The following is an 18536-nucleotide window of genomic DNA, read 5'->3' as shown; positions in this document are numbered from 1 at the left end:
GACCAACTCTAGACTAGTTTGGAGGTCTCTAGACTAAACAAGAGCTGTCCTAACTAGTCTTTGAGCATGAATGTCCGAGTCTGCTTCATCAGTTTATGCTCAAAGATTAGATACTGTAGGAAAACTCTAGACTAGAGTTCTCTTGACAAAACAAGAGCTGTCCTATCTAGTCTTGCTCAAAGACTTAAAGGCCTACTGAAACCCAATACTACCGACCACGCAGTCTGATAGTTTATATATCAATGATGAAATAGTAACAGCCCTGCGATGAGTTGGTGTACCCCGACTTCCGCCCGATTGTAGCTGAGATAGGCGCCAGCGCCCCCCGTGACCCCCAAAAGAAGGGAATAAGCGGTAGAAAATGGATGGATGGATGGAAATATTAACATTACAACACATGCCAATACGGCCGGTTTAGTTTACTAAATTACAATTTTTATTTTACCGCGGAGTTTCCTGTTGAAAACGTCGCGGAATGATGACGCGTGTTTGTGACGTTATTGGTTGGAGGGGACATTTTAGCCCAGCACCACACACGGCTAAAAGTCGTCTCTTTTCATCGCATAATTACACAGTATTTTGGGCATCTGTGTTGATGAATCTTTTGCAATTTGTTCAATTAATAATGGAGAAGTCAAAGTAGAAAGGTGGAGGTGGGAAGCTTTTAGCCTTTAGCTACACAAACACACGGTGTTTCCTTGTTTGAAATTCCCGGAGGTGGAGCTTTACTATGGATCAGAGCGGTGAAGCGAACATGGATCCCGACTACAAGTCAACCGGCAGTTTTTGGTGAGAAAATTGTGGTAATAAGTCGGCTCTAACCGGAGATCAGCTGAGCTTCTGTCCTGCTGCAGCTGCCGTGACTTCCGTCAGAGACTTTGGCGTCAACACACCCGTAGACACACCCCTCCGACTATCAGGTACTATTTAACTCACTAAAACACTAGCAACACAATAGAAAGATAAGGGATTTCCCAGAATTATCCTAGTAAATGTGTCTAAACACATCTGAATCGCTCCCAATGCAATCGCCCTTTTTTTTTTCTAGTCCGTCACTCTAAATTTCCTCATCCACGAATCTTTCATCCTCGCTCAAATTAATGGGGAAACTGTCGCTTTCTCGGTCCGAATAGCTCTAGCTGCTGCTGGCTATGATTGTAAACAATGTGAGGATGTGAGGACCTCTACAACCTGTGACGTCACGCGCACATCGTCTGCTACTTCCGGTAAAGGCAAGGCTTTTTTATTAGCGACCAAAAGTTGTGAACTTTATCGTCAATGTTCTCTACTAAATCCTTTCAGCAAAAATATGGCAATATTGCGAAATGATCAAGTATGACACATAGAATGGACCTGCTATCCCCGTTTAAATAAGAGAATCTCATTTCAGTAGGCCTTTAAATATTGCTCAAATATTAGACAGGGGAGCTCCAGTCTAGACTAAAGCTGTCCTATCTAGTCTTAGTCCTAAACTGATTACGTCTGCTTGGATGTTCATGCTCAAAGACTAGATAAAACAACTGTAGACCAGACCCTAGCTCACTAGACCATACTGAAGCTATCCTACCTAGTCTCGAAGACATCCCGCCTACCATCCGAGCAGGCTTTATCAGCTTTATGTACCCAAAGACTAGATCCAACAATTAGACTAGAGCTGTTCTATCAAGACTTTGAACATAAACATCAAAAAAAGGCTTCATCAGTTCAAGTTCAAAGACTAGATACGACAGTTCTCGTCGAGAGCATAGGACTACAAGAGCTGTCCTATTTAAAGAAAGTATGATGTGTTGCGGTTATTTTTCATGGCTGATTTTGGTTTACATTTCAGCTCAGTTTGCAGAGGAACAGGAACAGCTGTCATGAGAAGAAGAAAAGTAACACCTACAGTACAAACATATGAGGTACTTCATTATTATTTATCACACTCCCTCCTCATCCAGGCATACACTGCACACCTTCAGCTCCAACCCAGAGCACAGCGCTAAATTTATATCCAGTGAACTTTGTGTTGACCAAAACTAACAGAATATGAGCCAACATGTATGAAATCTATTTTTTTCTTCGATGTACGACATCCTATCAGCTTCCTCAAGGGCTCGCCTCCAAATATAGACCTGACTTACAGTGGGGGACTTGGACATGGTTTGAGGGTTATAAACCTATTCAGAATAGAATTTTTACATTTATCACTCCTATTTCCTGCTATTAGTCAAAATGTCCCCCAAGAGCCCATTCTTCCACATTTAGCACAAACGTACTGGATCTTTGGCCGATCGAAAAGAAGTAAAAGAGCACGTACAAAGAAGATGTTTTGACGTAGGTGATGTTGCCATGGGAGCGGGGACAGTCTGGGTTGACACACTGAAAGCCTCCTCCTGTGTTGACACATGTTGTTCCTCGGCTACAGTTGTGCTGCTGGTTTAAACATTCGTCCACATCTGGAAGACAAAACAGCAGAGGCATGTAAGAAGAGCGAGGGGCCGGCAGCCAGACCGTCCGCAGTCTGAGCAACGGGTGCTGCGCTCCAGCTGTTTATTTGGTTTTTCGGTTCAGTCTCACATAAACGCTTCATGTCCTAAAGATCCCTTTTGCTGGGAAATGGTGAGGTCATTCATTTTAGGGCCAAAAACGTGTCTTGACAGAATTGCAAAGGTCCTCTGTTATGCAAAATTAACTTTTTGATGGTGTGCTCACAGTAAATATGTGTTCCTAGAAACTGTTTATGAGCACCAAACATGAGAAAAATCCATCATCTCTCTCACTTGTTTGCTCCTATTTTGAGAGAAGAGACATGCAATCAGTATATTCTGGATTTTCATGACATCATGAAGGAAGAATTTCCTTTTTAGTGACAATGACGCCACTTGAGAATCGTTTGCATTTTAACCAATACTAGTACAACATCCGTACTTTAAAAAAGAATGTAATACTTGTATTTTTTTTTATATAATTTTGTGACATTCAAGTTGAACAGACTAGTTAATTAGTAGTAAACCAGGCAGTATATTCATTATATTTACATTATTATATCCATTACATCAGTGGTTCTCAAACTTTTTTCAGTGATGTACCTCCTGTGAACTTTTTTTTTTAATTCAAGTACCCCCTAATCAGAGCAAAGCATTTTTGGTTGAAGAAAAGAGATAAAGAAGAAAAATACAGCACTATTTCATCAGTTTCTGATTTATTAAATTGTATAACAGTGCAAAATATTGCTCATTTGTAGTGGTCTTTCTTGAACTATTTGGAAAAAAAGATATAAAAATAACTAAAAACGTGTTGAAAAATAAACAAGTGATTCAATTAGAAATACAGATTTCTACACATAGAAGTAGTCATCAACTTAAAGTGCCCTCTTTGGGGATTGTAATAGAGATCCATCTGGATTCATGAACTGAATTCTAAAGATTTCTTCACAAAAAAAGAAATCTTTAACATCAATATTTATGGAACATGTCCACAAAAAAATCTAGCTGTCAACACTGAATATTGCTTTGTTGTATTTATTTTCACAGTTTATGAACTTACATTCCTATTTTGTTGAAGTACTATTCAATAAATATATTTATAAAGGATTTTTGAATCGTTGCTATTTTTAGACTATTTAAAAAAAATCTCAAGTACCCCTTGGCATACCTTCAAGTACCCTCAGGGGTACGCGTACCCCCATTTGAGAACCACTGTATTACATAACCATGCAGTGCATTAAATAATAAGTAATAAAACCCACAAGAAATTGTCATAATTATTGCAGCAATAGAGAACACATAAAATGTGCAAAAATGCAACATTTGTAATAGTGATGTTCATAATTCCAGGGGTCATGAGTATTTGTTGCAGGTTTATGTGACTGCATTTATTTCGCACCAACATGAAGCATTGACAGGTTCTTTTTTCGGTCAGTTTACTACCGCTTACACAAGCGCTGGTGCTATTATTGTGGCCGCATTTCCGTGCACATGCCCACCTCTGACCCACCCCTAGCTAGATGAGCCCCACAAGCACCAATTCACAGAGGACAGCTTTGTAAAAAAATAAAAAAAAAATCAGGCTTCGCTACACAGAGGTTTTAGGATTTTGCAGGTGGCCTTATTTAGATTTTTTCTTCAGGCAAAAGGCTAACCTGGCACGATTTTGCCCTTAAAATGTTGGTGTAATGCAGAATTTCCCAGAATTATCCTAGCAAATGTGTCTAAAAACATCTGAATCCGTCCCAATGCAATCGGGTTTTTTTTTTTACTTTATTTATTTATTTATTTTTTCTAGTCCTTCGCTATCAATATCATCATCCACAAATCTTTTATCCTCGCTCAAATTAATAGGGAAATTGTCGTTTTCCCGGTCTGAATAGCTCTTGTTGCTGGAGGCTCCCATTATAAACAATGTGAGGACGTGAGGAGCCCTCACCCTTGTGACGTCATCATCTGCGACTTCCGGTAAAGGCAAGGCTTTTTTATTAGCAACCAAAAGTTGCGAACTTTATCGTCGATGTTCTCTACTAAATCCTTTCAGCAAAAATATGGCAATATCGCGAAATGATCAATTATGACACATAGAATGGACCTGCTATCCCCGTTTAAATAAGAAAATCTCATTTCAGTAGGGCTTTAAATCAAACACATTCACACAATTATGAAGTCAGATGTTTATCACTTTATGGACTCACCCTCATCATAGAGAAAAACTAACAACATCCACAGGATGCAGCACCAATGCCTAAGACGATCGACCCGGCCATCGAAAAAGGAGAAGCACGAAGACCTTAATGACTTTTCCAGTAGGCTACTTTTGCTCTTTTACAGGCAATGTCTTTCATTAAATTTATGAATGAACAGAAGCACCTGTGTAAGTATTTTATGTTTTAATGTGTAGACTTCCCTGCGATGAGGTGGCGACTTGTCCAGGGTGTACCCTGCCTTCCGCCCGATTGTAGCTGAGATAGGCGCCAGCGCCCCCCGTGACCCCGAAAGGGAATAAGCGGTAGAAAATGGATGGATGGATGTGTAGACTTCTGTGGCCAATACATCCATTGATTGATTGATTGATTGATACTTTCATTAGTAGATTGCACAGTACAGTACATATTCCGTACAATTGACCACTAAATGGTAACACCCGAATAAGTTTTTCAACTTGTTTAAGTCGGGGTCCACGTTAATCAATTCAGAGATTTAATTGTTCCATAAAATAGGTGGGTGCGCTCTATAACCTGGAAATGACAGTATGTAAAACGTGGATAAAGTACACGTATCTAAACGACAGAAGCACAAAAGGATGAATTCTACACTATTGTTGGACCTTTGAGACATATTTAAATTGATAAAAAAATAGTATAATATGACCCTTTTTTAAAGTTGTGAAGCTTCTTGTTAGATCGCCAGGTAGCCCCTGTTGATGCTGCCACACAGCCAGTAAGATGTGCAGCTGCTGTAGCCTCGTGAATGAGCCTTTGTCCCCATGTGCCCTCCCGTCACTCACCCTCACAGCTCCGCCCATCCGGGAGCAGCTTGTAGCCGCTGGGGCAGGAGCAGTGGTATGAGCCCGGCACGTTGACACATTCATGGACGCATAACGTGCCTCCCTGGTCCAGACGGTAGACTTCACACTCGTTGACATCTGTTAAAAACAGGAAAAGGCAGGCATATCAGGACCATGCAGGGGCTGCTGTACACAAGACGGCAGGAATGTTTGAGATGGAGGAAATTCACCGTATTAAAACACATACTGGAACAAACATCTGGGTGGACTGTTTCTGTCAACCGCCTTGCCTCGGTATTATGAACAAGACATGCATGAAAAATATTAAATACATATACAGTTAAGACCAAAGTCATTCAACCTGTGGTTACCATTTTTATCGTGTTGAAAAGTTATTTTTGGTTGTAAATGACACAAGAAAGTGGCAAGTGAAGTTGTGTTAGGGAACTTTCAGCATAGTGCGGAACAGGGGTTCTCAACTGGCCTCAATTTAGGACCGCACATTTTCCCATGGTCATTAAGTCACAACCTACTTTTGTTGAAGTCAAACCAAGTATACACTTACCTTACTTATACTGGCTTCCCACACCTGCAAACACTTAACCTTGACTGAGGATTGCACTGTCACATTTTTATTAGATTCTTTCCACAGAGAAGTTTGTGGAATTAGAAGAAAAACCTTTAAACAGAAGGACGAAATTCAGTAAATAAAAGTTAAAAAAAACTGATCGTAACATCTCTAGTTTGGAACCCTTTAAATCCCACATTTATCAACAGGCCTGATGTGCTTGCAAACTTTGGTGAATTTTTGTCCAAGTTAATGCACTCCAAAAAACCCATCGAAATATAATTCAAAGACAGGGGTGTCAAACTCAAATACAGAGTGGGCCAAAATTTAAAACCGAACAAAGCAGCGGGCCGAGGTTGAACAAATTGACCTTTTAATAGGGACCCAAACAAGTTTTGCATTGAATCTTGAACAAGCAAGGCTTACAGTATATAAATGTATAGTGACATGCAAAATCGAGTTTTAAATAATAATTATAATCAAAAAATATCAATGGCATATCAAATAAAATTTAAATAAAAATGGAATGCCTCTTTTCAGCGGCGGGGTTGAGGGGGACGGGGTTTGGTGATAGCGAGTGGTGTATATTGTAGCGTCCCGGAAGAGTTAGTGCTGCAAGGGGTTGTAGGTATTTTTTCTGTTGTGTTTATGTTGTGTTACAGTGCGGATGTTCTCCCCAAAAGTGTCATTGTTGTTTGGTGTGGGTTCACAGTGTGGCGCATATTTGTAACAGTGTTAAAGTTGTTTATACGGCCACCCTCAGTGTGACCTGTATGGCTGTTGACCAAGTATGCATTGCATTCACTTGTGTGTGTGTATAAGCCGCATATATTATGTGACAGGGCCGGCACGTTGTTTGTATGGAAGAAAAGCGGACGTGGCGACAGGTTGTAGAGAACGCCAAAGGCAGTGCCTTTAAGGCCCACCCCCAATATTGTTGCCCGGGATGAAATTCGGGAGGGACACTGAACTTCGGGAGTCTCCTGGGAAAATCGGGAGGGTTTAAGTAAGAGTATTAGCGGTGAATGCGGTGTTACAGCAGCAGGCCAGGTCTAATGTTAATTTGATATTGCCTCAAGGGCCAAGTGAAATTACATGGCGGGCCAAATTTGGCCCGCGGGCCAGAGTTTGACACCCATGCTGTATATGATGCACAAATTTTTGGCTACCGAATGATTTTGGCCAAAGGTTGGCCCAAAGTTGCATTTCCGACTTTAACAAAACAGGATGTTGTGATGACGTACGTTCTCCACGTCGGGTTTTATGATCTGAAATTTAAACATTTTGATCGCCATTCTGATTATGTGAACACCCCTGCACAGAAAATGACAGTACCCAAAGTGTCGAATCCTTCTGCATGTGGCACCATTATGTCTATTATCGTCTATACTTCATATTGCATTGTTGTCAGTGTCTGATGGAGGGTGGTTGGGTGTCCGCGCGCATCCACCTTCGAAAATATATCTCTACCGCAGTTTGTACTGTATTTTTACATGTTTGACAAACTCTCTCTTCAGTTTGGAATGAAATTAATAACCAGACTTAAAGAAATTGTGATCACAGGTTAGGTGTAAAACCGCTGTGTAAATGTGATCACAGATCACTCTGAGACAGCACACAGTTGTATCAAATAATAATTAAAAAAAATTAAGTAAGTGTAGTGATTTCAATATGAAATTTATTTAGATACGTATTTATTTAAATTATGCACATATTTAAGATCTAAGGATGAGGGCGTGGCTTTTGAGCAAGATGGCTGCAACTGTTTGTCTCTGCTGAAAGGCCTAATGAAATCCACTAAAATCATCAAACTGCACTGACATCCAACAAAAATCCAGACTGCTCGAAGAACAATGACTACAAATGCAAAGTTAGCAGCTGAAATGGTGGGAATTAAAGATTCCCTAAACTTTATGTCAAGGGAACTCAGTGAAGTGGTGGAACAACAGAGGAAACTGACAGGCCTCATGGAGGAGATCAGGCAGCTAAAGGCTATCATCCAACACAAGAATGAACGGATTGAGCTCTTAGAACAAAGAGTGGATGATTTGGAACAGTATTCCAGAGCTGATGACCTTGTGGTCACCGGCCTGGAGACCAGGCATCGGAGTTATGCCCGGGTTGCTGGCCCACCTGATGACAAGCATGGTGAGGATGCACCATCTGAGGAGCTTGACACCTTGGAGCAACAAGTGGTACGCTACATGAAGAGTAAACATATTCCTCTGGAGAGTCAGCACATATGAGCATGTCACATTATTCCAAGTAATGACAAAAAAAACAAGCCTAAAGTCATCATCATGTTTGCAAATAGAAAGCACAAAGTGGACATTTTGAAGGCAGCTAAAAAACTTAAAGGCACTGGAGTTTATCTAAATGAGCACCTGACAAAGAAAAATGCGGAAATTGCTTGGACAGGCCGGATCCTCAAAAAGCAAAAATGCGGAAATTGCTTGGACAGGCCGGATCCTCAAAAAGCAAAATAAAATCCAATCGACCTGGACCAGGAATGGAAAAGTTTACATCCGGACAAACGGACCACCAGAACAAGCCAAAGTGATTGTGATGAGAACAATGAAAGACCTGGATCAGTACAAATGAACATAGTGAGTGCATTTTTCATTTTCTTTATTTTCTTTTTTTGCTTGATAATTGGATCTCCTGTAAGGAACTCATGACTCTTTCTTTCAAGACTAAAGCCCTTTCAAGTGTTGATTACACAGAACGTGGCACATTTGATTTTCAGAATGAAGTGGATCCAGAGATTCATTTATTTAAGCATGTTAAGGATTCTTGCCAGTATTATACTGAGGAACAACTTGATGACGCAAGCATAGAAAATACATTTTCTTTGATTCATTTTAATTGTAGAAGTCCACCAAAACACTTTGCTAAAATCAAAGATGTTTTAGAGTCCCTTAAAGGTAGATTTAAAGTCATTGCTTTATCTGAAACATGGATAAAGAAAGACAAGGAGGTTGATCTGAAATTAAAGGACTATGATCTGTATGTCACTAACAGAGACAATAGGACTGGAGGAGGGGTGGCCCTCTATATATATAATGAACTTAAATGCAGACCAGTTAAATGTATGACAATGGCCATAAATGATTTACTGGAGTGTGTAGCTGTTGAGATAGAATTACAACAAAACAGAAACATTGTTGTTGCATGTGTATATAGAAAACCAGGATCAAAAGTGGAAACCTTCATGGATAAATTTGAGGAAATGATTAATGGTTTAAATAAAAATAAAACTATTGTAATTTGTGGAGATTATAATATTGATCTTCTAAAGGAGGATTCACATAAACAAACATCAGATTTTTTAGAGATATTATATGAAAAAGGGCTGTACCCATTAATTACAAAGCCTAGCAGAATAACCACAACTAGTGCAACCTTAATAGACAATATCTTTACAAATGTTTTAGGGATTCACATCACTACTGGGTTAGTGATAAATGACATAAGTGATCATCTGCCTATATTTGCAATATTTAAATGGGTTGTACTTGTATAGCGCTTTTCTACCTTCAAGGTACTCAAAGCGCTTTGACACTACTTCCACATTTACCCATTCACACACACATTCACACACTGATGGAGGGAGCTGCCATGCAAGGCGCTAACCAGCACCCATCAGGAGCAAGGGTGAAGTGTCTTGCTCAGGACACAACGGACGTGACGAGGTTGGTACTAGGTGGGATTTGAACCAGGGACCCTAGGGTTGCGCACGGCCACTCTCCCACTGTGCCACGCCGTCCCTATATTTGACTACTATCAATTCCCTAAAAGAACATACTATCAAATACTTAAGAGGAAAATAAGTGTCAACCATATTAACAACTTTAGGGATGACCTATTAAAACAAGAGTGGAAAGAGGTGTACACAGACGATATAAATACTGCCTATGATTCTTTTCTTAAACATTATATTACTCTGTATAACAAGCATTGTCCTGAGGTTCCATGCAGATCTAAACAAAGGCAAAATAATGCACCTTGGATGACAAACAGTTTGAAAAATGCATGTAAAAAGAAAAATAGACTTTATAAGGAGTTTATCAAATCAAGAACAGAGAATGCTGAAAAACGATATAAAAACTACAAAAACAAGTTGACCAATATATTGAGACAAGCAAAAAGGGAATATTACAAAAGAATGTTGCATGAAAATAAAAATAACATAAAGGCTACATAGAATATTTTAAATAAAGCAATAGGGAATAGGACAAGGGTTAGGGTTAGGGTCAATGCGTGGGTTCCCTCCGGGTACTCCGGCTTCCTCCCACTTCCAAAGACATGCACCTGGGGATAGGTTGATTGGCAACACTAAATTGGCCCTAGTGTGTGAATGTGAGTGTGAATGTTGTCTGTCTTTCTGTGTTGGCCCTGCGATGAGGTGGCGACTTGTCCAGGGTGTACCCTGCCTTCCGCCCGATTGTAGCTGAGATAGGCGCCAGCGACCCCGAAAGGGAATAAGCGGTAGAAAATGGATGGATGGATGGAATAGGACAAGGCAAACAGAACTACCTAGATGTTTTAAAAAAGATAATATGTTAATTGAAAACAAAGATGAAATTGTCAATGAATTGAATCAATTCTTTGTAAATGTAGGACCTAGCTTAGCAAACAAAATACCTAGAGCTAATGATCAATCAGGGGATGTCTGGAAAAGGGAAAAAAGGGTTATGCAGTCAATGTTTCTTAGTGAAGTGACTGAGAATGAAATATTATCTGTGGTTTACAAACTAAAAAACAAGACCTCAATAGACAATTGACATGAGTATAATAAAAAACACAATTGATTGCATCATTAAACCATTGCATTATATAATTAATTGTTCTTTTAAAGTAGGGGTTTTCCCAGACAGTATGAAAACTGCTAAGGTTATACCTATATTTAAAACCGGAGATAAACATACATTTGGTAATTATAGACCAGTATCTCTCTTATCCCAATTTTCAAAAGTGCTTGAAAAACTGTTTGTTAATAAATTAGACTGTTTTATTGAAAAACATAAATTATTAAATGAAAATCAGTATGGATTTCGATCAAACAGGTTTACGAGCTGGGCCATCATGAACATTATTGAAGAGATTACAACTGCAGTTGATCAAAATAAATACACAATAGGAGTGTTCATTGATTTAAAGAAGGCATTTGACACTGTAGATCATCAAATTCTCATTTCTAAATGATATACTTATGGAGTCAGAGGAGTTGCACTGGACTGGTTAACCAGTTATTTACATCAACGACAGCAATATGTTGAGATCGATGATCATAGGTCAGAATGTATGAATATTGAATGTGGAATTCCACAAGGTTCGATTTTAGGACCCAAACTTTTTACTTTATATATAAATGATATTTGTGAGGTTTCGAAAATTTTACAGTGCGTATTATTCGCAGACAATACAAATTTATACTGTTCAGGAGATGACTTGAACATTTTAGCCAATAATATTAAAGAGGAAATGGTTAAACTAAAATTGTGCTTTGATATAAATAAATTATCTTTAAATTTGGAAAAGACTAAGTATATGGTATTCGGTAATAAAAGAAAGATGGAAGTTAGTTTATCCATAAACAATGTGAAATTTTAGAAGGTGTCTGAAATCAGATTTCTTTGGGTCATCTTAGATGAAAAGTTGACATGGAAAGCTCATATAATGCATGGGAAAAATAAGGTATCTAAAAGTTTATTTATTTTGAACAAGGTTAAATATAGTTTTCCATACAACACAATGAGAATGTTATATTGGTCAATTATTCTACCTTATTTCAATTATTGTGCAGAAATATGGGGAAATACATATCATAGCAACATAATGCCTTTATTTCTTTCACAGAAAAGAGCAATTCGAATCATTTTTAAAGTAGGATATAGAGACCACACAAATCCACTCTTCATTAGGTCAGGATTACTAAAACTAAAAGACATTGTAGAATTGAATACACTATTAATGATGTTCAAAGCGAGAAATAAAGTTCTTCCAAAGGACATACAAAAGTTATTTGTGTTCACATCTGAAGATGAGAACCACAGAAGGCCGTATGACTTTAAACATCCAAGAGTGCGAACAAATTTGAAACAAATGTGCTTGTCTGTTGTTGGTGTGAAAGCATGGAATTCTCTAAACAAAGAGTTAAAAAGCTGTAAGAATATATTTGTTTTTAAAAAGAGTTACAAAAAGAGAAAACTGAAATTATATCAAACTGAGTTTTGATTTAGATTGGACGTGTCATTGTGAAAGTGCTTAAAGAAAAATGGAAAAGTATGTTGGAGTTTGGGTGTTGGTGGAGGGAACAGTTATAATTCATCTAAAATACTGTAATTTGTGTTAAAAAAAGGGGCAGATAAATATAAGAATATAATTCTTCCATCTGCTCCTTTCTGATCATGGAAATGTATAAGAAAGAAAAACAAAAAAAACAATGACAGTGTCAATTGTACGTGGCTTGTAAATATGCATTTTCATGAAAGGAATAGAAATAAATGATGATGATGAAGTTCGTGTACTTCAGAAATGTATAAATATATATTGTATATACATTGAGGCACTTGTGATTATAGGCTCTATAAATAAACCTTAATTGATGTGTATGTAAAAATGTATCATATGTACACATATATAATAATATGTATGTATGTGTACATATATAACTGGTAGTGTGTATATATATATATATATATATATATATATATATATATATATATATATATATATATATATATATATATATATATGCATGTATTGGGCGGTATAGCTCGGTTGGTAGAGTGGCCGTGCCAGCAACTTGAGGGTTGCAGGTTTGATCCCCGCTTCCGCCATCTTAGTCACTGCCATTGTGTCCTTGGGCAAGACATCTTAACCACTTGCTCCCAGTGCCAACCACACTGGTTTAAATGTAAAAATTAGATATTGGATTTCACTATGTAAAGCGCTTTGAGTCACTAGAGAAAGCGCTATATAAATATAATTCACTTCATATATGTATGTGTGTATATATATATATATATATATATATATATATATATATATATATATATATACAGTATATATATATATAGATATATATATCTATGGTGAGGTGGCGATTTGTCCAGGGTGTAAACCGCCTTCCGCCCGATTGTAGATGAGATAGGCGAATAAGCGGTAGAAAATGGATGGATATATATACACACACACACATATATATATATATATATATATATATATATATATATATATATGTATATATTAGGGCTGCAACTAACGATTAATTTGATAATCGATTAATCTGTTGATAATTACTTTGATTAATCGATTAATAATTGAATAAAAGAGACAAACTACCTTTCTATCCTTTCCAATACTTTATTTAAAAAACAGCATACTGGCATCATGTCCTTTCGACTTGTCAAATAAAACAAGACAAGTGTTACAAAAATGTTTTTTTATATATAAAGTGCTCCATTGTCATGCACAATAGCAATAATTTTGCTTAGGGGAATTTCAAACCTTGCTATTACCTATTCCAACCATTCTGCAATGTTGGATGCTGAATATCTTTCCTCTAGTGGCATGGTCGTAAGGCAGATTGACAGCCATTCACGACCTGGAACTGGCGAGAACGACACAAAAAGCACTTGTTCCACACGCTACCCTTTTGTTTGCGAGGATTGAGACATTTTTCATTCATTTAATTTTTCACAAGCGGTAGGAAATGGATGGATGGATGGATGGGCTCTTAAAGTCTGCAGTGAGCAGAAATCAGTGATGAAAAAAATGAATGTGCTGCGTATGCTTAAAATTATCAAAATATGTACATTTTTAATGTTATTATAAAATGCACGTTAATACATTACATATATACTTACATCATGTATATACAAACCTAATGGAGGTGTTTGGATTATTTTTAGGAGCTCCATAGGTAGAATTGAACTGCTCCCTTAGGCTCCATTGTAAGCAGGCTTTTGATCAAATGTATTTAATATTCAGAATGCATTAAAAAAAACATCACTCGTCATGTCTTTTATAATGATTGTGAATGATAGCCAAATTTACCAGAAAAGTGCAGTTCCCCTTTTAAGCGCAAAAAATATGACTAAACTGGTGAAGCTGTATTTTCATTTGCACTTAAATGTTGACAGTCTATTTAAGAAACAAACACATATATTTATAAATTTAGCTATATATTTTTCATTTTTTAATACTGTGTAATTTAGTTAAATTTATTTTTCATCAGTTTTTAGAAGTGCCTTCTTTTTCAGTATAGTTTGTTAGTATTTATTTTTGTAATCCGCCTGACCTAAGCCTTAATGGTAATCATTGTGCATCACACATGGTTTCATGTCATTTGACAAGGTTGTTAATCTGTTAAACAGTAAGTAGGTTTGATATAAATATTGAAAACCATTCAAATCAAGAGTAAGATTACCGTGTAGATATTTCAGTGGGCCCTGGGACAATCTGTAGTGGAAAAATTGGGCCCCAGGGTCAAAAAGGTTAAGAATCCCTGAGCTAAAGTAATAGCTTACCCTACCCTAAGCAAGGCAATTAATATTTTTCGAATGAATTACTATCCATCCATTTTCTACCGCTTGTCCCTTTTTCAGGGTCGCGGGGGGTGCTGGAGCTTATCTCAGCTGCATTTGATATACTGTATGTAAATATGAGGACGTTACATTGATTTGTTTGTCCAATGCAATAATCTAAAAGCACCTGAAGTGTGACCTAAATGAATGCTAATCAGCTTGTGACCCTGAGAGAGGATTATTTTGTTTGTTCCAGACTGGCCTCCACTGGTTATTTCAGGAGTTTAGGGGCAATTTCTTGTGCATGGTTTGCACATCAGCGTGCGTTAGGGTTACAATGTCATGCTTGGTCAGTACAGTGTTAATAGCATTGCAGTAAATGTACTGTAGTGGTAATAGCTCACCCTGGCAGATACTGTTGTCTGATGTGCCACTCATGTGAAAGCCTGCATCGCAGCTGCAGTGTTGGGCTTGGTTCACTTGGGCACAGCGAGGTTTTCGGCTAAACGCTGGATCGTTCATGACGCTCCACTCAGGAGGAGCTGCATTGAAATAAAAATAAGACAAAACAAAATGTTTGGCTTCTGCAGCTAAAATAACCAGCAAGCAGTAATGGGCAAGCTCCTTGGAAAATGTAGTAAGCTAAGCTACAAGTTACTCTTGTTTATATGTAGCAAAGCTACAGGGGAAGCTATCCCAGGAAAATTGTAGCAAGCTACACTACAAGCTACACAGCAATAGTATCTTGCTACATCAACGCTACATTTAACGGCATTTATACCTATGGTCCCACATGTATAATATCAATGTTAAGGTAACTCAGGGTGTACAAATGGCCCCAACAAGGGTCTGTTACTATTAACTATATGTCATCTAGCTGTGGACATCTAGTGGCCCCCGCATCCCACTGTATGCATTTTAGTTTGCCTTCTCTTTGGCCCACCCGTATAATGTTATTCATTTTTTTCTACCGACAGCAACAACAACAAAAAAACAGCATCTAACTATATCTTGACAAAAAAACAAAACAATGACTTGTGTTGTTTTAAGGTGAGACATTTAAGTCTCACCTTAAAACTCATCTGTATACTCTAGCCTAGCCTTTAAATAGACCTCCTTTTTAGACCAGTTGATCTGCCGCTTCTTTTCTTTCTCCTATGTCCCCCCCTCCCCTGTGGAGGGGGTCCGGTCCGATGACCATGGATGAAGTACTGGCTGTCCAGAGTCGAGACCCAGGATGGACCGCTCGTCGGGACCCAGGATGGACCGCTCGCCTGTATCGGTTGGGGACATCTCTACGCTGCTGATCCGCCTCCGCTTGAGATGGTCTCCTGTGGACGGGACTCTCGCTGCTGTCTTGGATCCGCTTGAACTGAACTCTCGCGGCTGTGTTGGAGCCACTATGGATTGAACTTTCTCAGTATCATGTTAGACCCGCTCGACATCCATTGCTTTCGGTCCCCTAGAGGGGGGGGGGTTGCCGACATCTGAGGTCCTCTCCAAGGTTTCTCATAGTCAGCATTGTCACTGGCGTCCCACTGGATGTGAATTCTCCCTGCCCACTGGGTGTGAGTTTTCCTTGCCCTTTTGTGGGTTCTTCCGAGGATGTTGTAGTCGTAATGATTTGTGCAGTCCTTTGAGACATTTGTGATTTGGGGCTATATAAATAAACATTGATTGATTGATTGATTGATTGTTTGGGAACAGTTAGTAATGGTTATGTGCAGTAAAACTTTTCATGAACTCAACCTAATGTGTGTTCCTAAATTTGTGTCATACGTCAGGCTGACCATATTCTGAAATCCCAAAAAGAGGACACATATATGCGTGCCAAGGCCGGGACTAGGTGAAAATTTGCCAATGATACTTGAACTTGCTTTATAAATAATATATTTATTTAAATAAAGCATTTTTTCTCCTCTGTTGACAGTATAACAAAATAAGTCACACTTATATTATGTAACATTCACAGTTTTAGAAAAAGTACTAAGGTAGCAATATTCAAAATAACCTCTTGTATATAATATACACATAAATAAAGCCTCAAAACAGGTTAATTATATTTAAACAAAAAACAGGTAACGGCCCATTCTTTAAAATGTCTCTTCTCAGTCCAGTGGACCATTCTAATGTAAAAAATATAAATAATGCCTCAAAACATTTGAAACAAAAACAGATGTTCTCAGAGAATACACCATAGGTGAAAGGTATTTCACAAATCAGTTAAAACAACAAAAACAGAAGTAGCATTTCTGAGCCAATAATTTTAGGCTTCTGTAAAAAAAAAAAAAAAAATGCAGAATCAACATTTAAAACAAAAAAAGGACCTTTCCCGGCAAAACTCGAACCAACACTTCCTGTCAACAGCGTCACTTCCCTATCTTCCCCGGAAGTCCCGCCCCCCAGCCAAAGCCATTGGCTAACACCCCGTTGCCAGCCGCTAATATATTTACAGCTAGAATTTACCAACTGGAGTAATATATATGTACGGTAACTTAACCCTGGACGTACATTGAAAATACACGCAACCCTAATTTAAAATGCCAACAATTGAGGCATTTAAAAAACCCGCCCAAACACCGCCGCAAAAGAGGACATGTCCGGGCAAAAGAGGACGTATGGTCAGCCTGTCATACGTCTTAGATGAAGAGAGCAGTTATGATTTTGGTTTACAGAATAAACGACTAAAAACTATTGTTATGGGCATTGTTTTCTCTAAATCAGGAGTGGGCATTACGTCGATCGCGAGCTACCGGTCGATCGCTTAGGGTGTGTCAGTCGATCGCAAGCCAGGCATTAAAAAATAGACATAAAAATGAGCAATCATCAATCTTCACCAAGACTTCACTTTCGTCAGTTGTTTGACATTCTCTGCACCCGAGGATCTTGTGAGATGACGCTGGCTGCTGCGAACTCTAAGAAAAAAATCACTGACAGGACGGAAAGAAATACTTTATTTCAACGGACTCTTGGGCCGTACCTGCTGTCAAAACTTTAAAGACCGACTGCACAGTTCCTGTCTTCACCATAAAAGACCTGTTTCATCCTGCCTGTGCTAACAAAATAAGAGTCTCAGAAAGCAAGCGTGCACAAGCTAGCAAGCTACGGAGTTTGATGTCAATGTATTTCTCTCCCGGCCTCAGCGACCGCTCCCTCTCCTTTCTCGCCCACACACTCACTGACGTCACTCACCTGCTGCCACACATTAAAGGGCCACACACACATATGCTACCCTCATAACAAAGTGTTTAAAAACGAGTATGCAAGTTGGACAAATGAGATGCCAAATTGCCAAATGCCAATACCACTTTCAGGTGGTATTGGACAGAAAGGAGGACTTTTTTTTCTCCTCTATTTGAAAATGTGGACGGTATCAGCACCACTGTCTGATTCCAGTCAATGCAAGTCATCAGAATCAGGTAATACACCAACTTATTTTCTTGTCTTCATGAAAGAAATGTATCTCTATGTGTTAAACATGCTTGTATTATCATTAAACACCATTAACTAGTTAACAAAAATGTCTCTTTCATAAATAAATAAATATAAATTATAAATATGAATGAGGTAGATCTCCTCGACTTGGTCAATTGAAAAGTAGCTTCCCTGCAGACAAAGTGCGAGCACTCCTTCTCTAAATGCATACGTTTTTATAAATATGGCTAAGGAAACACATTATTGTGAGTTTCCTGCAGGTCTTAATTACTGAAAGAAAAATCTAACCCGCGGGACAGAATTCTTCTGCCATGTTAAAGTGTTTTTTTTTTGTTGTTGTCAGCTTGAAGCGTCCCTCTGTCTCAGACTCCCTTGTTGTCATGTGACATGAGTGTGTAACTATTATGATTCTTCTTAACTTGCCTCTGATTGGCCAGTCCGTATTGTTTTGTCCTAACCTTATCCAATTGTGACTCGTCATAAGAACACCAACCAATTATGGATTATCTCTGTATATATGGACG

General features: G+C 38.4%; 1 protein-coding gene across 1 annotated transcript in view; it reads right to left on the bottom strand.

Moving 5' to 3' along the window:
* Positions 1 to 18536, bottom strand: part of LOC133559100 (fibulin-7) — a 53441-nt gene that overhangs the window by 16223 nt on the left and 18682 nt on the right. Inside the window, exons 5-7 of the mRNA XM_061910484.1 lie at positions 14982 to 15119; positions 5479 to 5616; positions 2300 to 2438 (exon numbers count right to left, since the gene is read on the bottom strand). Of these exons, the coding sequence (XP_061766468.1) occupies positions 2300 to 2438; positions 5479 to 5616; positions 14982 to 15119 (415 nt within the window). The remainder of the gene's footprint in view (positions 1 to 2299; positions 2439 to 5478; positions 5617 to 14981; positions 15120 to 18536) is intronic.

This window comes from Nerophis ophidion, linkage group LG09 (assembly GCF_033978795.1).
Source record: "Nerophis ophidion isolate RoL-2023_Sa linkage group LG09, RoL_Noph_v1.0, whole genome shotgun sequence".
Classification (NCBI taxonomy): Eukaryota; Metazoa; Chordata; class Actinopteri; order Syngnathiformes; family Syngnathidae; genus Nerophis; species Nerophis ophidion.
Note: the sequence above shows the minus strand (reverse complement) of the source record. Positions and strands in the feature narration are given on the sequence as shown.